The sequence below is a fragment of the Myodes glareolus genome, chromosome 6, assembly GCF_982192425.1.
Source record: "Myodes glareolus chromosome 6, mMyoGla1.1, whole genome shotgun sequence".
Lineage (NCBI taxonomy): Eukaryota > Metazoa > Chordata > Mammalia > Rodentia > Cricetidae > Myodes > Myodes glareolus.
In genome coordinates, this window is record NC_142031.1 from 51,058,376 (window position 1) to 51,085,260 (window position 26,885).

General features: G+C 44.4%; 1 protein-coding gene across 5 annotated transcripts in view; it reads left to right on the top strand.

The window, feature by feature from the left end:
- Positions 1 to 26,885, top strand: part of Sntg2 (syntrophin gamma 2) — a 204,355-nt gene that overhangs the window by 146,892 nt on the left and 30,578 nt on the right. For all 5 annotated transcript variants that reach the window (XM_085690810.2, XM_085690809.2, XM_048439847.3 and 2 more), the window contains 2 exons: positions 6,772 to 6,843; positions 9,565 to 9,771. In XM_085690810.2, the coding sequence (XP_085546936.2) occupies positions 6,772 to 6,843; positions 9,565 to 9,771 (279 nt within the window). The remainder of the gene's footprint in view (positions 1 to 6,771; positions 6,844 to 9,564; positions 9,772 to 26,885) is intronic.

Sequence of the window (26,885 nt, forward strand, 5' to 3'; positions counted from 1 at the left end):
GTATTCACTAATGCGTACCTGCTGCTTCCTTCCCTGACTTTCCTCAGGAATACGTTCCCCGCCCCCACGATTGGATCAGGACAACAAAGTGGGTTTTTTTGTTATTTAAAAACTCTGTAAAGGGCTGGAGAGATGGCTCAGCGGTTAAGAGCATTGTCTGCTCTTCCAAAGGTCCTGAGTTCAATTCCCGGCAACCACATGGTGGCTCACAACCATCTGTAATGAGGTCTGGTGCCCTCTTCTGGCCTTCAGGCATACACGCAGACAGAATATTGTATACATAATTAATAAATAAATATCTTTAAAAAAAATAAAAAAAAATAAAAACTCTGTAAATTTACTCATATTCCAATCACCTACAGATTTGCATAAGCACTGATTAAATTCTCCTGAAGGTTAACTAATTAATATTCTTTAAAGTTGTTGAATGGTAGGGTTTTATCTAACAGAGTAAGTGGGTGTTTTTGAGTAGTGCCAGAGTCTTCCCCCCTGCTCAGGTATGACCTGGATAATGATGTCAGTAGCAAGCAGGTGCTGTTAGCAGTGGGAACCACACGGGTGGTGCTCATCTGGCTGGGTCCTCGGTTGTGATGGGTGCAAGTGCCACGTGCTTCCTCTAGGCCTGGAAAAGTTCCCTTCTTCCTGTGGTAATTAGGCTGGAAGAAGCCACATGGGGAAAACAGCGTGATACGTGAATGAATATGCAGTCCATAGTCAGCCTGAAGTAGGGGGTTCGTTCGTACAGTCCCTGTGTCTTCAGATAATTTTCAATTTTCCAGTGACATAGCTGTCATTGCAGTCCCTGTAAAAGGGTAATAAAGTCGCAGCTGGTTAGGAGGCTCAGTGACTGACACAGATGCTCTCTCATGGCTGAATGGTCTCAGGCTGGGTAATCCCTTATATTGGAGGATAGTGAAACCCTACAGCTGTGCTCAAAGAATTGGAAATGTCAGAAAACTCTCAAAATGGGATATTAAGGGGAAAAAAAATCAACCCTTTGGGTATTTTGTTCTTCAGCCCTCAAATCAACATGAAGCAATCCCCAGGGGGAAATAAAAGTTGTCTTATTCTATAAAAGAATTAAAGAGGGTTGATGGCGGAAGCACATCCAAGGACTTGGCCAAGTTAGCTGGTCCCCTAGGACAAGAACCCCACAGAGTCCGGACATCCAGGACAAGGGTCTTCACAGTGTCAGGCAGTGTGATGGTAGACACAGTGACCAGACACACCATTAAAAGTAGACATGATGGTTGTTCTCATTTACAATTAAGGGCAACAAAGGAAGGAGGTCACAATTAATTTCTGAGTAATTTGAAAGCCTTGATTGCGTCCTGTACAGCATCAGCAAGAAGGAAGACAAAAACACAGAGCACAGCAGCTTAGAAGTCAGACCATGAAACCAGGGTTTTCAGATTTGTTTGTCCACCACTGGCACAACGCAACACCTCCCCATTTCTAGAGACAAACAGGGGAGGTTCGTTCGCTTGCAGTGTGCTCAAGACAGCGAGCCCCTTATTAAATAAAAGTGCAAGACGCAGCAAGCAGCCTAGACAGCACATTGCGACATGTTAAATAGAGAGATGAAAACTGACCTTGCATAATAGAGTGGCGTTGGACAAAATTAGATATTTTATTAAACAAGTCATCTTTTATCCACAATAACCAAAGTGTGTTTTGAAGCAAGGTAGGAAAGATGATGTGGAGCGATGAAGAAGAGTCACCCCTTGTCTCTATGGCATTGGCTGCAGGTTAATAACATGAAGCTACAAGTTCTCAGCGTAATTGTCCTGCTTTACCAGTTTTAATGAATATTTTATTTATTTAACTCTGAATGAAGCTTTGAGCTCCTGGATCGGAGACAGGCAGTTAATGACTTGCAAGGATGTCCAGTGCCAGGTTCCCCAGCATGTGGGCCCAGTAGGGCTCATGGTCCCCTCATATAGAGTGGCCTGAGTGTCAGATGGGAGCTCCCGAGTTACTGTTTTTTGTGTAGACTTTATCCAGCAAGTGGGAAACCCACCCATCTCTCCATAGTGCAGACTTCATCTCAGTAAAGACAACATGTTCTCTCCAGAGGAAGGAGGCAGAATCTCCTGTTCCAGGAGTTTGAAGCTACTCAAGTGACTTCTGGGGAGAAGAAACCCTGCCAATGCTCCTAAATAGTTGTCACTAGTCTAGTGTCCCCAAAATGATTACAACACAACCAGCCTTCACCCTAAGAGCCAGGTATAGGCATTTATAAAACTTGACAATGCAGGAAAGTCAAAATATTCACTAAACTATAGTTCTCAACATATCTAATCAGAATTTTGAAACAGAATTTAGAAGGACTTAAAGATTCTTATTATGGAAAATTTAGAAAGAGGTAAAAACAAATAATATCCTTCGATCAAGGACAGTTTCCTTCTGAGTTCCTTTAGGAAGCGGGGGAGAGGGGGAGATACGGGGGTCAAATCCTTTGCAGTGAGGTGTTCTGTTGAGGAAGGAGCAGGGACTGAAAGAAAGGAACCCCACCATCCATTCTCTATCCCCCATCTCCAAAACCCTCAGAGATCCCGGAAGGCTGGGGGTGAAAGACTGAGACCCTCAGCCCCGCTTGTCGCTCTGCTCACTTTCAGTGATAGAATATTTATTTCTGACTTGCAAATGCGAATTCAAAAGGTGATGCTTCAACTCTTCATGTTTTCAAACTCCATTAAAAGGTGTTAAAAGTGAGGCTGCAAAATCATTTTAGCATCACCATGTAGCATTAGTGTAAAAGTTATGTGTTGAAGGCCCTTGTGCCCACAGGAAATATTAGCAGTGATTTTAAGAATGCCAGTAGGCAGATATATTCTAATATTCGTGAAAGTTTATCTGGAAAGACCTGAATTGAGTAAAGTTGGCAGAATGCCGGCCAGAATGAATCCACTGTAGAATTGCTGCATCATCCTGATTTGGCATCAATCCCACGGTAACCCTAAAAAAAAAACCCACATAGTGTGTCTTATCGTCAAAAGTGTGGCTCTGCCGAAAGCCACATCTGGCCAGACAGGTCAGAAAGCCATCAAGTGCCACTGTTTGGAGGAGCAAGGACATGTGATTTAGAAATCCCTAGTCTCTTCTCACACGAGTGCCTGCTTGTTGTCTTCATTGCAATGTGCCTTTTCAGGGTGGGGGTGGAGGTTTGGAATCCATTGGCCTAGTCTCTGCTTGCATTGATTCTGCATCACCAGGGAAGTTACTGTCAAGGCCGGTGATAACATGGGAAGCCACTGTCTAGAGAAGCTGGCTAGAGGGTAGCGCAGAGTGCTGAGCTGCGTGCTCCTGTTTGAGGTCTTACCCCTTCCCTCAGAGGGTCACCACGAAAGTACTACAGCAGAAAAAAGTTGTGCTTCCTGTATGAGGGACCCTTTCACTTGAGAAAGTGACATCACAGAGAACCTGGTTTGCAAAATCAGGAACTCTTTTTTGTAAAGATAGCAATAATTAAATGCCTATCTATAGTGGAAATCTAGCATTTTTATCCAAAAATACCATTCTCTCTCCTTGGTCTGTCTCTCTTTCCTTCTCAAAAGCTGGAGAGTCTCTGAGTTTCCTCACAAATCCAGTGGACAAGAATGGTGTGCCCATGTAGCTACTCAGCTGGATGCTTAGTCCTGGGATCACTTGAGATTCCACGGTTCACAAGTGTCAGTAGAAGCTGAGGTGACCAAACTCACGTGCCCTACTAGAGAGCCAGTGTCGCTTTACTTAGAAGCTAAAATTTCAGGTCACTAAGCTTCATCTGAAACACTGCAGGGCCAAAGACCTCTGTCTTGGTGAGCGTGGCAGGCACAGTATCTATTCCCGGGTTCCACCCCTGAGCACAAAGGCGGGAACCTGCAGAGCTCACAAGACCATCACTTTTGTCAGAAAACTGTTGACCAGGCAGAGTGATGTCTCTGAACTTTGCATGTGAATTCTCTTATGAATATGTGAATGTATGTCAAATAGCTCTTTCTGCCAGCTGTTTTCTCCTCAAGCAATGCGGATATCAGGATAAGTGCCGAAAGACTTACATTCAGAATGCAGAACTCACCGCCAGGTTTTAGAGCTATAACTAATAAAAAGTGAAAAGAACCATGCAGAATATGACAACTATTTTACTGCCAATTTTCTGCCTGCCTTTCTGCTGGATTAGAGGTCTCTACCCCACAATCACACGGGGAGGGGAGGCTGTGCAGGCTAGAACCAGACTGGCTGCGGCCTATCAAGTCTGACTACTGGCTCAGCCTCAAGGTGAGAGTTTGCTAGCACACACGCTCCTCTCTGAGCACGTTGCCTGTGCCCTCTCTCCTGGAGCCTACTGAGTAGCAAACCCGGGTACAGTGGGTGAGCAAAGGCCGACAGGAATGCAGTGTTAGGTGAATGAAGGATGAGGGCCCATGTACATGGCTACCGAGTCTTTTCTCAGACTATGAAGAAAGACTTCCGGTCTGTGTCTCAGCTAAGCCTGTAAAAAGAGTTTAGGAACCCCAGGAAAAGGGAATGAAGAAAAAGGTCTATCTTTGTAACAGCCTGATTTTATAGAGTTTGAGGTTTAAAGAAAAAGCAGAAAATAGAAGACAGCCACACCACTCCTGACTCCCCACCCCACCTCCACCCTACCCCACCCCGCTTCACCCCCTACTTCAGGTTACTTTACATCTGTGTAACTTGTTACCGCAAAGGGAACTAGTATCAAGACATTATCAGTAACCAACGTCTTTGAGGCCTATTGTGACTTGCAGCAGTGCTCGGGGGGTGCACTTGCCCCAAGTCCAATGATGAAATAAATGTCTCTTCGTAGAAATCTTAGCCCTTCTACCTCATCTCCATCTCTGCAGAGGTCTCTTCCCTGTATCCGTCACAGTGACCAAGATGACAAAGGGCAGAACATGATTTATACAACCACAGAAGCTGGGAGCATCAATCACTTCCAGAAACTGGGGGGCTAGCAGGGAGATGGGGTCACCCCCACAGGATAGGCATGACCTCCTGGTAGGAACATTAAAACAGAGGGAAAGCAGGTGCCCACAAAATACCTTGAATATAGCAGAGGAAGCCCTAGAGTCTGCAAAACATAAGAGCTGCTACCTCCTCCTGCCCTTACTTAAGAACACAGCTCAGAAAGAAGGCTATTCTGCCGTATACTGATGATAGGCTAATGAGGAAGATGCATTTGATAGCAACAGGATATCAGAACATAATGTCCTCAATGGGATAATCAGGCCACTTTTAGAATGATTAAAATACAGCCACAATCTAAAATGACCAGCATAAAGTTCAGGCAGGCTTACAAAAATGATGAATCTACACACTGAAATTCTAAGCTACCATTTGAATTTTATTTCTGAAAAAAATGACATGGGAAATGCTTCTTTTACAAACTACATTTCAAAAGGCAAAATTATGAATATGTATAATGCTATTAAGGAGCATGTCTCCGAATAATGTGTTTAATCATTTCTTTATTTTTTTTTGTTGTTGTTTGTTAATTCTCTCAAAAATAATCAGCACTTCTTTAATGGGAATGCTGAGCATGGTGCTCGTCCATGTATGGTTTATTTTGGTCTAGTAATACCAACAACCCTGGGACTCTATCCTGAGAGGCATCTGTATCTCCCTTATCCACGTGAACAGGAGGGCAGGAGCAGCTTCAGATTCAATGAGCATTGTCTTTGAGTTCGGGCAATGCTGTCTTGGGACCCCTGAGCACCTTAGCTTTGGAAAAGGGTATAAAAGTCTTAGACATTTTGAATTTGAAAGATGCAGTAAGACCAACCAGCATCTGCGGATCCCAGAAACCATGCTAGGCCTGAAGGCCGACCCAAAAGCCAGCTTTACGTCAGCACTTTTATCCTACTTGCTTTCTATTAAGGTGTAGTTTTCCAGTAATTTTGTTGTCCGTTTCAGTAGCAGTGGGTTCTGGAGCAATGGCAGGTTAAGCGGTGACACGTCAGTGTTGTTTCCACGTCACGTCCACTGTGGGCTAGTTCTCTGGCTTCAGCGGCTTTGCGTCTCAGCACCTTGGCAGCCTTTTATGTGGTGGGATGATGGCTAGGAAGCCACCAACTGATTAAATACATGGGGATTAAGTGCCTCAAAGACAGCATAGAAAACTCATCTTCCAGTGATTGTAAGACTAAGTGCATGGCGTGGTCCACAGAATAGACCCAAATCTCTGCTGAGAATACATGTATACATGTTTTCCAGAAACGTTTTAACTCAGAGATCATATGTGTGAGTGCAAACTATAAATCATAACACATCACTCAAAAATGAATAGTTATGAGCTGTGGTGTGCCTAACCGTCCAAAAACACAGTCAGGTAAATTGGTGAGGTAAATTTTCCTGTCATTTCTGAAACAGAAATGTCTAGGGAGTTCAGGCCTGAGTACCAGACAGCTGGTCAACAGTGTGTCTGCTTGATTGTCACGCTGTCCCACGTGCACACTCTTCCTACATTTTCTGCATTTAAACTAAAATTTAATTGACAGATAAGCCAATAATGGATCCCTAAAATCATCCTCGGGAGTAGAAAGTTCTCATATTACCAGTGTGTGTCTCAATAAAGTATCTTTCTTATCCCTGTTACACACTAGAGGAGGACACAGAATCAGAACCCACGCCAGGATGTAAAGTTCATTGTCACCCAGGGCAAGGGAAGTTTAGCATCTAAACCGAGAGCTGTGGAAACAGGAAGTGCTGGAGCTCATAGCTGAAGGAGCTTCCTCTTCCTGCACCAATGCGTCTGTTTGTCTCCCACAGGTAAGCACACTGGATTGGGGACGAGCAGAACGTGCCTATAACCTCTGTGAGGTGCTGTTTAAAGTTCACAAGGTGGGTATCCTGGATATTAGGATGCCTCGTAGAGAGAAGATGCCCTTCAACTGACAGAGTGTGAGGAACAATATGTTCTTTGAGGGATATTTTGAGATAGAAAAATAACTTGAACGTTTCTTGTTCCACCAGCCATTCCAGTCCAGTTGTGTTATCATGCTATTGATTATTGAGATGGATGGATGGATGGACAGATGGATGGACGGACAGACGGACAGATGGACCGACGGACGGACGGACGGACGGATGGATGGACAGATGAATGGATGGACAGATGGATGGATGGATGGATGGATGGATGGATGGATGGATGGATGGGTGGGTGGGTGGGTGGATGTGTGGGTGGGTGGGTGGTTGGATAGATGGGTGGATGGGTGGGTGGATAGGTGGATGGATGGATGATAGATGGTGACTGAATGATAAAACAGTGGGTGGTATTTAGGGTGAATGGATGGATTGTGGTGGTGGTGGTGGTGGATTGTGTGTGTGTGTGTATGTGTGCATGTGTGTGTAAGTACCTACACCCTTGAATATGCAGAGGCAAGGAGAGTTTGCTAGGTTTCTTCTTTTTTTCCACTTTATTCCCTTGAAACAGAGTTTCTCACTGAACCTGAAAGTAGGCTGATAGCAGGCTCCAGCCATCCTCCTCTGCCCTAACTGCACTGGGGTTCCAAACAGACAGGGTTGTCGTAACTTCTACACATATAGAGGATTTGAACCCAGGTCCTCAGGCTTTCGCAGCAATCAGTCTTCCCTGCTCAGCCACCATCTCAGCCCTGCAGAGGAATATTTTAGCAATCAAATTCAAATTTGTTACCTAAAATGATTTCTAACTTAAGCCTGAACTGGGCAGGCCAGAATAATGAGTAAAGTAATTCTAACCAATTAGATGGAAGTATTCAAAGACAATAGGGGGAGGCATCCACAGTAATCACATGAAGCTGTTGGAATTGTCCAATGTATTGCACAGTTCCAACATAGCAGATCTACAGGCAGGAAGTCAGTTCCCCTTAATGGGAAGGTGTCATTGGAATAATGAACAGGATCCGTTAATGCATAGCCCACCAAGATGAGCCACTCGGTGGGCACCTGGCTTTAGAGGGAATTCTTTTAGCTATGTTGTTGGAAGTTTTGCTTGATCTTTCATTTGTTTGTCTTGTTGGTTTCTTACGCAGCCCAGACTGGCTGGGTGATGGCAGGGCCCCTGCAGTGGGGAAAGCATGCTAGGTGACGCATGCTAGATGTGCCATCACCACATCCTTCATGTCCCTGTGACATGGACTCTAGTTTCCAGCTTTTTCAGGCCAGGGGTGTGCCCTGCAGGGATTCTCAACCTTCTCTGCGTTGTGATCATCTGGAGGGAGCTCCACCAAAGTCCAAAGCTCTAATTTTGCATGCTGTGAGATGTCATGTCTGAGTTCTCCTGACACAAACGCCCCTGGGAATGTTGGTGTGTGGCCAGATCTGTGAATTACCGTGCAGCGTTTCATAGCCTTTTCTGAAGCAATCCTTTATAAACTGCATTTTATTCGCCAGTTGTGTAGAGTTATTAGATAGCAGGCTAGATGCATCTTAGTGATCAGTGTTCTTGTCATTTCAGCGCTGTTAGGGCCGACAGTTTAAATACATAGTTGCTGGGAGGAACCTATTAATGAGGATGATAGTGTTCTTCATTCGTCCCTCTTAGCTCAGTGTCCTAAGTATGGTCTCTCGCCCTGCCCCCAGTTAAGATTTACTCATTCAATCATGAACTCCTTCGCTACAATTTATGGTTGAAAAGTAGTTATAAGAACAAGAGCATCCTTTTGCCTCTGCATCAGAGACTTTTCATTGGATAACAGTTCGCCTCAAAACTCAGAGTTTTTATTGCAGCCGCCATCCTGCAGCCCTGGACCTGAACTCTTCCTTAGAAACCAGACCTATCCCAGAAGATTCCTGCCAGTGTTTCCTGCTGCCTGCTTCTATGTCCTTCCTCTGAAAATGGCAACAGCTGGTGGCTGGCGTCTGGTCCCTGTAACGAACCTTGACAGGGGAAATCCCGAGAGGGTCTGGCTGCCCTAGACAAGCACATCAGAAACATGTCTGGAAGACCCAGCTGCCAGTTGCTCAGAGGGGACAGGACAGTCAGGTGACCCTGTGATGGATCATCAGGCTATGTCTAGAACATTCCTTCTTTTTGTTTGCTTCAGCTGTAGTTCTGAAAATGTTGCAGAAGCACAGTGTAGTGGCGTTTCATTTGTATTTTAACAAATAAAGCTTGCCTAAGGGTCAGAGAAGTAAAACAGCCCCACTGGTCAGCCCTACAGCCCAGGCAGCCATGACACACATTGTTAGTCCCAGCAGCCACACTAGCTTGCCATAGAAACCGGACAGTAGTGATGCACACCCTAATCCCAGAACCAGAGGGGATTATAAAACAGGAGGAGATGGCGCTCACTCTCGGTGTCTTTCCGAAATTCCTGGAAGCAGGATTGCCATTTCAGACTAAGGTAGAGGTAAAAACAGCCAGGGGTTGGCTGTTTTGCTTTTCTCACCTTCACGTTAAACACCAATTTCTGCCTCTGAATTTTTATTAATTGTGCTTCATTATTCACCCATTTGGTGGGTGTGAGGAAGAGGTGACCTGCACCAGACCAAATGCAACCCTCTTCCCCAGTAGTAGGCTGGGTTCCAGGCCCAGCCTTTAATCCTGATCCATTTCCAATCCACGCTATTTTTCAGTTCTGGCTTTCGGACAACTACTGGCTGCAGGCCAACTTGTATCTGGGTCTCCACGATTTTGACTGTGAAGACCCCAAGCCATACTGCTTCAGTGTCCTGGCCGGCCATGGGAGGAGCCACATCTTCAGTGTAGAGCTGGGCAGTGAGCTGGCCGTGTGGGAGAAGTCATTCCAAAGAGCGACTTTCATGGAAGTCCAGAGAACTGGGGTGAGTGTGTTATGGGTTACACGCTTTTCTCACTATCAGATTTGGGCAACATCTGACCCCTGGGGGTTGGGGTAGAAATAAAGGTTTATTTCAGGAGAGTGAATTGTGAAAGGTGAATGTTTTTTATCTGAGTCACCATGTCAAAGCAATCTTCCACGATGAGCAGGGCCTTCAACGATAAGAGGAGCTGTCTGTCACAACGTCTTGCATCTAGGTCATATGTGCATTCATACTTACTGTGAGAAAGGGGCCAAATAGCCTTCTGCTGTGGAACTCACCCACTGTTGTAGACACCAAGCAGCTCTGAATCACCTAAATGTGCAGTATTTTATGGCGTGTCACGGGTTTTCCTTTCAGACTTAATAGTCCAAAGGAGAATATGATATAGCAATGTGTCTGAATTGCTTCTCTGTTCTTGAAGACAGCAAATAAGTCATCCACAAATTTAAACGCATATCTACTGAGCAGATAAGGAAGGATGCACTGTGGTTTCTGTTATCATAAATATGGGCCTCTCCACAGGATATGTCCTGCTGGAGAAAAGAATGGCAGAAAATAAATGAAGCAATGCATCAGACAAGGTCTGTTCCCTTGCCAAGAGTCTGAGTTCAGGGCTAGTCTGGCGGTGATAACTCTAAGAATGTGGGCATAAAGACTAGATAGTTGCTTCATTTCCAGTATGAAAAGATTCTGTTCCTTTACCTGTCACTTGGCTGCCAACACAGCCACATGATCTTTGCAATGGGTTGAGCTTTTGCTGGGAGCTGATCATCCCTGAGAATTCTTGTGAAGTCTGTTAGACCATCCAGATGCCCTGCCATCCAGATGTCCGCAGAAACTGAATGTTTTGCTCAACCCATCCCCTGAAGTCTTCCTCTGAACTAGCCACTATGTGTGTAGGAGGTAACTTATTCCTTGATCCTCATTAGCATCATGGAGCTGAGATACTAGGTTACTTTTTTCAGGATTGACATTGGAAGGAAACCCGACAATGTTGGCTATTCTTCCTCAAGCACTTACCAGATATGATGACTTGTAGCCACCTGGACATCATCTATACAGATAGTCCATGCCATCAGAAGGCAACTTTGTGACGCCTTTATTGGGAGTAGATGTTGGAGCCATTTTTGCTCTGAGGACTATAACACACATTCTGCTTCCAACATGGAAGCTGGAGACGCAAGGATGGTACCCATCTGGTGGCCATAGTCAATGCTCTACAGAGCTTAGGTCGGGCACCTGAGACAATGCAGTCAGGTGAGCACAGTTTCCCTGAAAAACAAGGGACAGACAACCAGGAGAAGTCCTGAGATAAAGAGGAAGCCCTATCACAGAACTCAGGGTTGGAGGGAAGCTGGTAGCCATTCTTCTCCATAGTGGGCACTGTGGGTGATTCAGTCTGATTGATAAGTGTGTCTACAGTGTTGATAGAAAGGAGAACGTCTTCCCACAGAGGTCATAAGTCCTTCTTTATATTCAGAAGTGTCATTTTCTAAAAGAGGGCAGAGGCGGCTGGGGGATTGGAGCTGAACCGTCACAAACAACATCTGTTCTCCAGAGGTTGACAGTGTTCAGACACGGGAGCAGGTGGAGTCCTTCTTCCTTCCTTCCGTGTAGGAAGAATCAGAGAATCAAGATGGGAGCTGATGAACCTTCGGTGTGGGGGAGAAAGAGAGAAAGGAGAGAGAGAAAAAGGAAGGGGAAGAAAGGGAAGAGAGGGAGGTAGAGGGAAAGAGGAAAGGGAGAAAAAGGAGAGAGAAAGAGAGAGAGAAAGAGAGAGAAAGAGAGAGAGAGAGAGAGAGAGAGAGAGAGAGAGAGAGGAGAGAGAGAGAGAGTATTGAGATTAAGATCGGAAGGGAAGTGAAGTCTGAAGAAAATACTGAGCTCTCTCAGGTCTTGCATGGTTGAAGGGAGGAGTGAGCATAGCCCACAAACTCTGGAGAGTCTGAAGGCTTCATTCTTATTTTTTGCTGTTGTTTTTTTGTTGTTGTTGTTTTGTTTTGTTTTGTTTCATTTTACATTCCAACCACAGCTTTCCTCCTACCCCTCCTCCCACCCTCTTATCCACTCTTCCCAACGGGCAAGGAATCCATTCTGTTTTGATCCTTCTAGAGACCTAGGAAGAGCCCTGGAGCTATTTTCAAGGCTCTATCCAGCAAGCGACTTAGAGTTCTTGCATTCCCATGCTCTCTCTGGGAAACAGACAGACAGGAGAGGGAATGCCTTTCCGATTTCAGGCAAGACCAATCCTGGACATCCACTTCCTCCTTTAGTGACTTGTCAAAGTGGTTCTCCAAACTGCAGCATGGCTCCTGAAAATTCTAACATAGGTGTGTCCGAGAGCTGTCCTGGAAGCCATGCTGCTGCCCCTGCTTCCCTTTCCACTCACCACACATGACTCTCAAATGTGCTGAGTGGGTAACATTGATTTCCTCTCTGCTTCTTCTCATAAGCACATAAGGGCTCTATGACATTTCCATGGCCATCTAGAAATTATGGTGTCATAGTCTAAGAGTTTCTATGCTATATGTCCTGTTCTAATAAGACATACAGCTTCCCTGAAGAGAGAATGAAATTATAGGGGAGTACCCATAACTGGCATATTTCAGACACAATCAATAACATCCTTCTTTGTTGTTTGGCAAAGCCATGTCTATTTAATTCACCTTCCATTTCTACTTCTTGTTTCGCTGGTTTTATGTTTACTCAAGGTTCCAACTCAAGGTTCACCATTTTAAATCTGGATGATGTATATGACCGTAGTGTTGATAGCATGGGCTCTCCCTCCCTGGGGCAGGTGTGAGCTCAGTTTCCTGCGTGCATCAGCTATTGGGTCACCTCTAGGGAAAGACATCTGGGGGATGCCCTCTGTGTGTCATGGACTCTACCTCAAACTCAGGACACATTTCTACAGATAAGATTCTCCATATATGGACTGCATGGCCAAGGCATTGTGCAGAAAAACCCTAAGATACCAGAGCAAAGATGCCAGTGCTTTTCACTGAGCAGTCTCTTCAATCTGCATAGTCCTGTGTGATATTGTTGTAAATAATATCTATGTCACAGATATCCAAATTTACTAAAGTCTCAGTGTCACTCAGAAACATCTGACTTTTCCCATGGATCTACTTGCTCCATGACTTCCTCTCAAATGCAACATGCAAATGCTAAGATTATAGTAGATAGCTTTCAAACTGCTTTGACGTATATACCAGAATATTTTATTAAACTATATATCCATTACTTTATGAATGTTATTCTGCAGTATGAAATATTTTTATGTATTTTCCACATCAGTTCCTCCAAAGTTTTATTTATGCCATCAGTATTGGGTTAGCAATTAAAATGGAAATAAACTATCCTTTTCATAATAACATAGAACCAGCAAGTGGAAAATATCTAATAGGTTTCGATTGGCTACAAGTAGCAGAACTCAAACTGCCATCAACAGTAAGAAGAAAAAGGTGGCCCCAGAAACTTCACCCTGGTAACCTTCAGACTTGGATATATTTGTTGGGTGACTAACCTCCTGGTTACAGACCACCTCTAAAAAGCAAAATGTTTTCTTATGAATGTTTAGTGGGCAAGGGGACATATCAAATGATTAAATTCAGGTCTCTTCCTCAGCCTAATCTGACAGCTTAGAACATGAATTCATCAGACCAAAAGCTATATAGAAAATACCATCTGCTGAAGGGTCTCTGCCACTAGCCTGCACTCTGGGAACTAGGAAGACATCCGCTCCTCTGATGCAGAGTGAGAAAGGGAAGGAAGCACTTGAGTTTTGAGAGCCCTATAGGAAGAGAGGCCTTGGACATAGATGTCAGACAACTGGACCACTGTAGATTTTCTGAAGGGCAAGGGACTCTGAGTACAAGAGTACAATAATCTCTCTTCTCCCCAGAGATTACTGAAGGGCATGCTATCTCAGATCCAGTGGGAAAACAGTGCTGTGTCTTCATTTCTACATCCCCTGTACGTTTGAGCTTTGTGGTTATGTTCCAAGGCCCCCTGGGTACCAATAACCTTAGATGTATTGAATCCTGCATAGGATGCTCACTCGTGCATGTCTACCTATGGTAAGATATGAGTTGTGGGGGCTAGCATTCACATGAACACACACAAAACCATATCACAGGTCATGTGAAGACCCATTTCTCTTGCAATATCTTCCCCTACTGTCTTCATCCTTCGGCTAGTGATGTTGTAAGCTGATGCAATGCCTACCCGATGAAAGGAAAGGCAGTGCCAACATAGCCACTGCAATATATGGTGTGTGCTTGGGCTACCATAAAAGACCTGGGCAAACTAGAAATATGATCTGTCAGCAGTGACCTGAGGATCATGACGACTTCAGATACTCGGAGGCTAGTATGCACAGTGTTGACATGCTGGATAAGGAGAGGATTCACATCCTGTGTTGAACTAAGTGATGTGAGACCAGAATTCCTTACACCACTCAGAACAGTACATTTAAACTCATGAATTTTTTTCAAGTATTTTCTATTTAATATTTTCAAACCACAGTGAGTACAGGTAACTAAGACTAGGGAAAAGAAAACTGAAGAAAAGTGGGAATTTCTTTTAACTGTGTGTGAGCAATTTAATAGATGGGTAGGAGCTAGATAAGTGCAAGATGAATAGCCAGTAAGGACTCTGTTTCCTTGAGTAACCGGTGACTATAGGTGAGAAACATAGCATGGAGACCCAGGCCCAAGAGGTTTGTCTGAGCTGCCGGCCTTCATTCATAGCTTTGGAGATCCCTGTGCACACAGCCTCTCTCAGCATCAGAGCCCTTGTGATAGAATTTGTGTCCTGCATCATAACCACCGTCCCGCTAGAGCAGATGAAACAGGCTAATCTCCAGATCTCCCTGCTAGAGATGACCTCTCTCACCTTTGAATGAACAGAGGGTAGCTGGATCCTCTGTGTTGTCTGTGCTGGACAGTAAGCAGAAAGACTCATGGTACAGGAAGATCAAAGCCCTGGTTTTGACATTTAATGCTCTTACATCCTTGTTCTTGTGCTTCTCATCAAAGACCGTCTGCTGCCCACGGGAACTGACTGCCTGGGGTCAGCTTTTGGATTTTCTGGAAGAGGCCATTGCGAGTCTCCCAGATCTCCAGTGCTTTACACATTATTTGTGTATGGGCGTTTTGGTTTTCAAAGAACGTTCAATACTGTCACCGCACTGGGGTGAGGTGATGAATGGGGGTCATTTATTTTACATGGACTTGGCTGTTCTCAGTGGTCCCATATAAAACAGGAAGAAAATAGCCAGCCACATATGAAAGGAGTGTAGCTTTTGTGGTTCCCATAATGCAAGGTCATATATTTCCCAGAGCTCCTCAACATCCTTTGAGGACCCACCTAACTCCTGTTGTGTTGATGAATGACTCTTCCCAAGGTGCCTGCAGATAGGGCTTGGGGATGGCATAGAGACTAGCAAGCCCCTTTGTATCCAGCAGGTGCTTTGAGGGTGTTTTCCTTTAAAAAACCTGACCCTGCCGAGCCAGAGTGGCAGGCAAGCATAGCCTAGAGATGCGTGAGATACTCATCCTAGTCCATTCTTCTATAAGCAGTACACAGGAAAGGACCAAGCCATTGGGACAGTGACCAGCTAATGTGTTCTAACTCTGGAGCTATTTAAGTCAGGGCAGGCTGATTTGGGAACGTGAGTAGCATGAGCTCACTTGTCAATAATTCTCCAAGGAGAGTGGGTGGCAAATGGTTGACTCAAGAAGAAGCAGATGGGTTGCATAGGTTCTACCTATAAGATTGAAGAAACTGGAGTCTCCACTCTGCTAGCAAAATGCAAAGCACCACAGGCGTGTCAGGGTCTTGAGTGTGGACTAGTATCTACCATAGGCCAGTGGTGCCCTGCTCACCTCCAGTGCAGGAAAATGCTCAAAACAGCTGCATTTGTAAGAACTGAAATCTGCAACTACCCCAAAGCCATGTGAGACGATTCAAATCCGTATTCTTGGGTTAAAGAGGATTCATCTAGTAGACATGTGACAGCAGAGACAACTGCTAGTCCCTCATGTAGACTCAGTGGGTTACTAGGCACTTCCCTTCAAAGAAGATGGTGACCTCTCATCTTGGGCGCCACCGCACACATTGTGCAGGGAAGCTGGCTGTAGCTACACAGTGGAATCTGGGAGGAGGAACCCCATCTTCTGAGGACAGGACGCGGGAGTCCAGGACCAAGGCAGGCACCAGGTGATCTGCTGAGGACATGGGACTGGCCTATTTTAAGACTTCTGATAGGAAAGAGACAGAGGTAATGCTGGTAAGGCATCAAATCCATTCGATATCATTCAACAATTGCCATGATTTCACTTGTCAGATGTCATCAGTTGACTGTCAAAGCTTTCTAGAATCTAGAGGATGTTTATCTCTGTTCTAAACAAATCCAGAGCTACATTTTTATGGATAAGTTTCCAAATATCTTATGTTCTTCACCCCTTTATGACACTTCAAATGATCTCAGTTAGGGAAAGTTTTTAAAATAACCAGAGTACCATATGGCAGGGATGGACACTGGATATGTGGTGTAAAACCTGCCCTTACCTAACACCGAATGTCTTGCCTGTTCCATCCCTTCGTTTCTTGGATTTGGTAGGTCCTTGTTCACTCGTCAAGCATGAATTCTTCTCTTGTTTCCACCCTCTTCTTCCGAATTAGATGGCCATATTTTCCCTCACTAGAGAAAACAAAATAGTAACACCCGTCAGTGTTCTTCAGAAATGAGCAAACAAACCCCAGAAGATCTGAGCGTGGATGATGTACAGGAGTTAGAGTTCCGAGTGTGAGCTGCTCTGCTAACTCTGGAGTCTTAGCTTGTCCAGGTTCCCTGTCTGGTTTGTATTGTCTTGAGTACTTTGATAAATCTTTAATCCTGTCTGCCTGATGAGTTACCCACCATTTAGGGTACCAGTAATCAACAGCTGATCGGAACCATCTCCTTCAAAGGCATTCCCACCTTATAGGCAGAAGGTGCATATAGGAGAGGGCTGGTTCTGATACCCACAGATAACATGAGGTTACACAGAAGGTATTTTCTGCACATCATAGTTTTATATGTGAGAGAGTATGCCGTGAAGGCATTCGGGGTGAGTGGACCATTGCTGTGGAGGTATTCGGGGCGAGTGAACCATTGCTATGAAGGTATTTGGGGTGAGTGGACCGTTGCCGACCTTACTTTGTTCATTTGAGTTTGTCAGAGAAAGGGAAATCAATCTCCGCCTTCCTTTTGCTTGTTGTCTCCAAAGAGATTGCTGTTTTATCTCTTGAGTGATGCCAGTAATTTAACTAATTAATGTTTAAAATACACTTCACATTGAAATATGCAAAACATAATTCCCTAAGTGCTTCAGTTAATTTTCCAGATAATTTTTAGAGAAATCTCAATCTTGGAGTTACTTCGAAAATCACTGTTAGTAAGCTATTTCCTAATGCCGCTTGACTACTACAACTGCTGTGTTATTTCTTCTGAAAGAACAGGGAACCTGTGAGACATCAAATGGAATTTTAAGTAGTGTTGGGTTAGACCAACGAATGAATTAAAAGATCATTGCTGCTTTGCTACCAGAAGAGGTTAAGTTTTAGCTTGTTTTAATTTTGTGCACAAAACAGTGCTGGTTTGTTGAGCTGTCTCCAGATGTAGCTGATTAGTCAGGTTTATCTTCATTTAAACCCACCAGTGTGGGGCCCATTACTCTTGAAATGGCATCTTGTTCTATTGTCTGAGTCTGTCCTGCCCGGTCCCCCCAGTCGTTATGTCCCAAAGAAATCACACAGAGGTCTACATTAGTTATAAACTGATTGGCCTAGTAGCTCAGACTTCTTATTAACTCTTATAACTTATATTAGCCCATTATTCTTGTCTATGTTTGCCACGTGGCTTGGTACCTTATTTGGTGAGGCAGTCACATCCTGCTTCTTCTGTGGCTGAGTCGTGTCTGCAGACTAGGATGTAGACTCCTGTTGCTCCTCAGAGCACAGGCCAGACACTTAGCTCACCTCCTTCTTGAAGTTCCATATAAATTCATGCTAGAGTGAGCTTTTCCTGCTGCTCACTTGCCTGAACATTCTCTGTGAGATGTTCTTAGCCACTAAGGGAATATTGACTTTCAATAAATTCAAAGTATCTTCATATGGATGCTATTCAATACATGCACTTAAATTTTTCCTTAAAATCTGTGTTGACTAGGTGGCTCAAGGAGTAAATCACTTACCATGCAAGCCTGAGGACCTGAGTTCAATTCCCAAATACCACCTAAAGGTGAATAAAGTCGCCCTAGCTGTATAAAGTCGCCCTCTGGTCTCTGAATGTAGGTCTTTGCATGTGCACGTTCACAAACCTGCATCATGGGTACCCACAAAAATTCACACTTTTTGATTTTAAAACACATAGCTGAATTTTAGAATCCTACTGGCGTTTTGTCTCTACTAAGCATATTGGAGCTTATATAACTGGTCAAACTCAGATAGTCACAATTCACAGCTATCTCGCACACTCCTGGAGAGGCGTAGACTCTCAAGGGGCAGAGAGGTGTGGGACCTCGTGCTGAACACACCTTAAACACCACACACTCATTCTGGGCAGTCTGTATCCAGCTGGGCTTAACTCAGAACCTCAAGTCATGCCATCAGAGTTGACTAATACTAATAGCTCCTGAAAGAAAAGCCCAGGAAAGCTGAATCCGGTATCAGCTCTTCCTGTCAGGGTAGCGAGATATGTGAGAATACATATCTATGAATACATTTACCAGTGGCTGTCCTGCCTAATGTTTGCATGCAGAAGTTAGACTTGGATTGTGTTTATGTTTGCCCAACACAAACACCTCCTTGGAAACTATTTGGAAAAGGTAAATACGAAATGTAAAGCAACAGAGATCTAGCCTGGGAAATGGGGTCAACTTCCAGAATGAAATAGGATAATGAGTTTGCTAACAATCACAGAAAATATGGTATTATCAAGACAGGCTGGGCACGAGAGCTTGGTATGACTGCCACAAGAATTAGCATATGTTTTGTGGCTTACCTGGCACTAGGGTGTTCTCTCCCACAGTTCTGTAGGTTGGAGGTCTGGGGTGGGCTTATGGAGCCACATCCCGCTACTGACAGAGAAACTCCACCCCACACTCCTGGACTGGCTCTGCTCTATCTGGAAATCTGGGGAGAGGTCTTTTCTGGCAGAAGGTTTTCCATGGTGAGAGTTCATGAAGTTTGATTGATGACCAAATTGTTTTTCTGATCTAAAAGTCTTTCAGTTGTCATGCCTGTAGAACCCTTTCAGTCACCTCAGGGAGCAAACAGCCCGAAATCTGTCCTAGGCATTGCTAGATGGGTGTTTGGAGGTCATGGTGCAGGTCACCATGACGGTAGCTGTAGCACCTTCTCAGGCTAGGTTATCACTGTATTTATAGTTTCAGGCTTGACTGAAGCTACCCAGTATTTGTGTGTGTGTGTATATGTGTGTGTGGGGGGGGGGGTGGATGGATGGATGGATGGATAGATAGATAGATAGATAGATAGATAGATAGATAGATAGATAGATAGATGGCTATATATGTGTATATATATTTATGGATATGTGTGTGTAGATAGATAGATGGCTATATATGTGTATATATACTCTTGGGTGTGTGTGTGTGTGTGTATGTTGTACACAGACCCAACCAGGTGTATACAGTGACCAAGTTGGACTCTTGTTGTTAGTAAGCAACCGTTTGCCACATGTTTTTTTCTTATAACTGTGTGGAGGAGCAAAGTTAGTCATTTTAAGGAGACCTTGGCCCTAGAGCAAAGTTATTGTGTTGCTTCTTGATGGATGGGCTGTTCCACTCCCATGGGAACGTGAACCTGGCGTGAAGAAGGAAATACAGTTTTAACTGTTCTAAAACTTCGCTTGTCTGCTGATTTGCCATCTTTAAGTTTTTGCTGTTTTCAGATACGAGTTTGTCATTCAGACTAAGGCTTAGCTGCCCCTTCCCTGCTCTGTCCCCTCTCATGTGTGCATGCACAACATATAGAGCAAAAGACAGCAGAGACGCTACTTTAATGAGTTAGCCATATGTATACTGCGTGAAATCCCTCTTCAGATTTCCTAGCCTTTTCTTGGGCGGTAGAGGCTTAGGAAGCTCCGTGCCCTGCCTCATGACTGCCCACAGCCAGAAAGTGTCCCAGTCCCCCATGCTCCAGTGAGAGTTGGAAGACATCCTGAGTGCTGTGGTGGGAACACCCTCAGTTCAGTGTCTCACGTCTCTGATCCCTTAGCCCTTGTCACCTCTACTCACTCTGCTGCCTCAGCCCTTCCCCTCCCTCCTCCCCTGCTGGAATCTCTCCTCCAAATGTGTCTCCACTCAAAGCTCATGCCCCTTTCTCCAGATGTAGGAAGGTAGGGTCTGGACCAATTCCTGCTGAGCTTCTGTTTTCTCCTAGACCACTGACCCCCAGTCTCTCCCTGGATGCCTACCAAGTACTATCTGTCTCAGTGGCTTCTGTCTGTGCAGTCTCGGGGCTGAGTGAAACCTGGGCCTTCTTTTCCTAGCACTGGCTGATCTGATTCAACTTCTGACTCCGCTGTCCCTCTTCCCCATGTATCACAATTGCATTCACATTAAATGTCACCTCACTGCCCTAGGACGGGGCCCAGAGTCCTCATAAAATGAATTACTACATTAAAGAGAATTAGAGGAGCCTCCGGGGAGGAAAGCACACGAACCACCTCCTTTCTGACGTCCTTCCTGCAAGCCTTCTCTCCGAGCAACATCAGCCGTGCTCTGTGGATAGCTGGAAGCTGAGCTCAGTTATCCTTCAAGGACAGATTATAGGAGGATGTCATTGTCATTTACACGAGAGGTTAAAGCGTGATGACAGAAATTCCTGAGAGGCACTTCATCCAGAGAGGAGAAATCTGGGAATTTTAGAGTTGCTTTCAGATGTCCTGGATGGGCAAAGTAGCTTAACATAGCAGTTGGATGCAAACACATGAGAGGAATCAGACAGGAAAGACGGGACCGTTCTTCACCAATTGTCCTCAGGAGAATCAGGGCTCTCATCTGCCTTGTGCCACTAGTACGTGATACATGTTTCCAGGCTTTGCAGGACGCTCTTGGCTATGTGCTAGGGAGTCTATACTAACTCAAACATCTTCAGGCTCTAACCTGACCCTGGGCTCATGTCAATCAGGAAAGGCACACTGGGCTGCCCTCGTCCTCAGATATCTCATTATGGCACCCCTGCAGTTGTAGGCCCTGGGAGGAACATTCAGACAAGGGGTATGAGCAGAAGCCATGCTGCATGCAGACAAGCGAGTGACCAGTGACTGCCACAGCCTGAGAGAGGACAGTGTGCCTGCTTCGTCTTTGCTGCGTCTGAAAAGAAGCTGATTTTCCTTTCATTGTCTTTCACCTGCTTTGTAGTTCCACAAGATCCACCTCCTTCTAAGAGACAGCAGGGCGTTTGCAGTGGGCAGGCTTTCCCTTACAGCAGACACTTACTGAATTATCACCTTGTGCTGTGGGGATCTGTATTTCTCCAGGGGGGACATTTCAGGTCAAAGTCAGATAGCACAACCAACGTGATCCCAAGATAGCACCTGAGCTGGGAAATTGGCCTATGGCCCTTGCCTCTTACTCTCTCCTGAATTCAAGCATGAAGTCATTCTTGAGGTATTTAAATGGTCTCATCTGAGTGCTCTTACATGTCATCAAATTACAAAAGCACAGGTCTGTGTGGGACTCTGTATCCATGAGGGCATGGGGTGGAAGCAATGTACATTATAGCTATTTGAGGTCACCAAACGGTGTCCTGCAGAACTCCCGAGGACACGGCACTCCAAATATGCTGGCTGCTATGAAATCAAACATGTTCTGAGTAATATCAGTCTGCATTTACTAAGGAACAAATTGCACCTTGGGGAAGAGTGGCTTTTTGTAAGTGGAAATTCATTTAGTTCTCTGGCCCAAGCCCTGACCGCACCAGCCAGGGGCTTTGCTTGTCCTGCATATGTCACCTTCAGGAGCAAGTGTGTAGACAAAATGTAATCATGCAACAGGTGTGTAGCATTTCATTTCCCTGTGCAGCTTTGATGTTCAACTCCCAGCACAAGGCAGCTCAATCTTGTGACTTTGCTGCCCTTTTAGATATTGTTTCTCTAGGAGTAAGATTTCCAACCACTGACGATCTGGCTAACATACACACTCCAAATCCTACAGCCTCGCTGGAACTTTCTATTTCTGGATTGTAGGGCAGTCAAAAATTTTTCTTGTATATTGTCCCCTTTGGCAAGTATTAAGAAGAAAGACTAAGAAGAACATTTAAAAGGTGGTTGAGTCTTAAGGACTCTGCACTAATTAGAGGATCAGTTCATGGATTAATAAATTGATAGGTTAGGAGGTTTATGCTTTATATAAAGTTGGGTCTCTTGGGAAAAGCAGTGAGACTGTCTCAGTGGCTTGCATGCAGTTATGGGAGTTTGTGGCATCCACATCATTGAGATAAGCCTCACCCCTGGATCAGCAGATCTCCAAAACCATGAGTTCAATGGACCTTTCTGGTGGAAGGAAATGTCTCCGTGTGAAAAGCGCCTCCATCGCAAGCATGAGAGGACCTGAGTTAGATGCTTAGAAGCCGCATTAAAGCCAAGCTGGGTGTAGTGGCATTTGTTTGTAATCCCAGCCCTGCAGAGACACAGACAAAAACATCCTTGGAGCTGCCTCCATCAAGCCTAGACTACTTGGTAAGTTCCAGGGCATTGAGACCCTATCTACAAAGAAGCTGGATAGAACCTGAGGAATGTTAGCTGAAGTTGTCCTCTGGCCTCCAACATACAAATACAAGTACGCGTATGCACATATACACAAAATAAAAATTAAAAATAAATACAAACGCTTTTATTAGTTACCAGTCTGTAGCACCAAGTGAAGACCATGATAAATGTACTACAGCAATAACATAAGTATAATAAACATGATTTAACAGTGCATGCTTAGAGTGTGCACCCAACTTACTGGACTTGACATGTCCTCAGTAACTTTCCTTCATACCCCATTCTGGTCACTATGAAGGATCCCAGAATCCTCTTTTACAAAGATATAAATGTGGATTTATTTTAAAATTATGTAATTCCATTGTACCTAAATCACACTTAAATATAAAAAGTTCCACTTTTCACTTGAAGCTACTATAGCATTATATACTTGTAAACCTTTTGGATGAAGGTAGCATCTCCAATTTATTTTTCATGCATCATTCTTGAGCTCACTCCAACTCTCTCCTTTGGAAATGGTATTTATCTGAGAGTATTGCATGTTTTGAAATCAGAAATGTATCTGTGTTCTGAGAATGCTGAGCTTCAGAATGGCTCAGTGCCTCCAAGTTGGGTTCATTTGAACTGAGGTTCTCTCAGCCATGGTCAGTGTGGTGATTTGAATGACAAATGTCACTCATGGGCTTGGATGGTTAAATACTTGGTCCCCAATTGGCAGTGCTATTTGTGTATGTGTAGGAGGTGTGGTCTTGCTAGAAAGTATGTACTGAAAGCAGATTTTGAGGTTTCCAAGCTACCTATCACTCCCAGTTCCCTCTCTCAACCTCCTGATTGAAGTTTAATAGGTGATTTCTCAACTCTTTTCCGGCCACCATGCTTGTCACCGATGCACTGTCATAATGGAGTCTAACCCTCTGGAACCATAAACTCCAATAAATTCTTCTATAAGCTGACCTCACATTCTGTTATCACAGCAATAGAAAGCTATTACATCCAACAAGAAGATCCATCTGTTAAGTCTTATGACTCTCTCTCTTCATGGTATACATGCTCAGGGGCATTTCTTATCCTTCATGCTTCATCACCACATTCTGCTTTGCTCTGTTCCTCAGTCCTTGCTTCAAGAGCACTGTTCTCCATTTTTAATGCCACTGACAGAGTCAGAATGGAGTTCTGCATTTCCCATAACCACAATGTTCTTTTTGTTGAAGCCATTTGAGTTCCCCTTGCACACTATGGCATCCTGTGATAGGAGACAAGCACATACACTATCTGTGCTAAGTTCAAAGCATCATCAAGAGGCATATAACATAGGCATGGAGGCAGGAACAGATAAATGGGACAGTTTTTAAGTCAATAAGGACAACATCCATTCTGAAGCCCACATTGTCAGGAAGAAAGGCAGGATAGGAAAGATGCATTTGTGCCTATGTCTCCTTTGCCACTGGTTGACCCTGTGACCTTCAGCTACTGTCCTAGATTTGGTTGTGTCTGGTGCAATTTATCTGTCAATCAGCATTGGTGAGCAATATCTAAGACCCTTTTCCTCTGGTGTATGCCTCTTTTCCACTCCACACTGAGTTTCAGTAGTCCATGTCACATGTCTGTGAGCGAGAGTCCCTGCAGAGCCATTGAACATCCTTCCATGAGGCTCTCTTCCAAGATCAAAGCCAGACCTGCAGAAGTGTCCTTTGATAAGACCTCTCTGCCATGATACCATTCGGTAGTCCGTCCTGCCCTGCGTTCCAGCAGGTTAGACTCACCACATTTTGTGTTTATCAGTCTTCCTTGTTTGTCCAGGACCCTGTTGGATTTCCTGACAACTTCCCAATGCTTGGGGACATCACACGCTGCTTCCCTACTCCAGGTGCCTAGCAGCTGAGGTCAGTCTAGGGTTATGTCGTTGTATGGGGGCTCGGTGGTTGAATCCAAAATATATTATAATGTGAGGATATATAAGGATGTATGTCCTTCTTAGTGTTCTTGGCACAATCTGCCCCTCTGAATAGTATCCAAAAAGCTGTTGGAGCATAGATTGGGTTAGAGCTGGCATGGCATTTCTCTAAAGTCCATCATAGCTTAATTTAATTAGATGACCAGTGGTACTGTTTTTATTTCTGCAACTTAATTTATCTCATAGTTTAATCCAACCCTTCAATTAAACATTCCCATCTCCAGAAGAGCTTGCCAAATTAGCTTTTATTAATTGCCCTTCTCTCGAAGCTTCTTTCCCATTCTGGTGTATGGTGTGGGAGAGGATGACCACTGACCCGGAAGTGTGTCTAACAGTCAAGTCCAGATGGTTCTCCAGAGCACAGTCTCAGGGTAACCAGCATCCTGTTTGATTTGTCACTATAATTCTAAATTTTCAAGGGACTCTCTCATAAATCATGGACCCCCCAAAACTTACAAAGCAACCAAAAAAGGGGTTGCATTTTCTTTTGTAATAAATTCCAAGCTGTGCTCTTTTGCAGTTTGCATGTGGATCTTTTTTTAAAAAAAAAATATGCCGTGTATTCTCTGAATAAAGCAAAAAAAATTGGTTTACTTTTCAATCTTTACTTACAGCAATAATTTTTACAAAAAAGTAAAATATTATCTCAGATTACTCTAGCTTGGCTCAAGTTGACAAAAAAAAGAAAAGAAATGCAATAAGGACAACCAACTTCAAAACAATTGTCAACTAGTGACCTTTATTATTGATGTTGTCCTCCTTGCTCCCTTCCTCCCAAGCCTGTTCACCAGGCTTCTCTTCTTTCTCAGAGTCAGGGGCTTCAGATATGGATGGGCTTGGAGAAACTACAGAAGTCACACCTTCCAGTAGACACCCACAGTGCGCCACACACAAATTACTGGGATCCACGGGCACAGGTCATAGAAATGATATAGAGAGCCACACTTGGGATGAGAGAATGTTGAGCCTTTCCTACTGGGGATACCAGGGAGAGCCCATGGCCTCTGATTTCCAATTCCTCATCTACAAACAAGCTTCAGTTCTCCACATGTGTAGGACATGGAGAAGAATTTAAATTGTGAAAATTTTCTAACGTTTTATTTCGTACGATGACTGGTTAGCATGAATAGCATACTTCCAGGAAGTGAGGGCTTCTGCTGGGACAGGATGTACTCACTGAGTCAGCAGCAAGAAAAGGTGGAGATCAGCAATGTGCCTTATCCTCATGGGGCGTGCTGCTTATGATCCATTCACAGCAATGTTTATCAATGGGGGTAGTGTTGGAGAACTCAGCTTTTCCCGTGAGGTTCAGGCCGCAGTATCCACAATGCCAGTGGTCTCAGGCAGTGGGACAGGAGCAAGCAGTTCTGGGCTGAGCAATCAGTGTTGGGATGGAAAATAGAAGCAATAAAATACTCTTGGTCTGAAAGCTACGTGAGAACGCTATTAATATCACCATCCTCACAGACGTTACTTGGGATACTCAAAAGGAGGCCCAAGGTCCCTGTGAGTAAGACCATACACATAGTGCCAGTCTGTTGTTGTGAGCCTCAAAGGCCAAGCTGAAACATCTGTGATGTGAAAAAAAAGGCCCTGTGACATTTCCACTAGGCAAAGAAAAGCAGCAGGGCTATCTTCTTTGCTGGGATTTTATAGCAGTTAACTCCATGGTGGGGGGGGGGGGTGTGTGGAGAAATGGACTTAGCAGGAGTTTCCTTTCCATGGTCCTGAATTAACTCGCTCCATAGTCGGTCACCACCGTGAGCTGTAGAACCTTGTAGAAGGACACCAGCCGTCACTACGAGACAGCTAGACAACTTCGAGCAAGTTGAGAATGGTGCCTTTGCTTTGGTTTCCTTGTCTATAATATGGCACCGAGAGAATTGGTCCCTGAGTATCGTTTCACTGTTGGTCAGTGATTAGTATGTATAAATCCTCAGACAGTTCCTGCAGTGTGTAGACGGGTGGGGTTTAAGCTCACAGCAAGGCGCGGAGTCCCCCTGCCTTGTGTGTACACTGAAGTTGCACACCTTGTTTTGTTGCTGAGGTGGGCAAGAAAAATACTGGATGGCACAACTGGGATAACTTAAGGCAGAGCACAGCCTGACTGCAACAACTTTTCTAGTCTTGTGAAAACGTCTTTGGAGGTTTTTATGGGGTTGGTTTTGAGTTCATCAGTGACTTTGAGTGGTGTGGACACCTCAACATTAAATCTCCTGATGTGGGGACACAAGATCACTTTTCAAATTCTAAGTTTAAGATTAATTTATTCCTTGATTAAATATTTAGATGTTTTATTCCTTGGTTAGCATTTTGTTACTTAGTTGAGCATTCTACTGTTTATTTTCTCCTTTGTGATGTAATTGTAAATGAGATTAT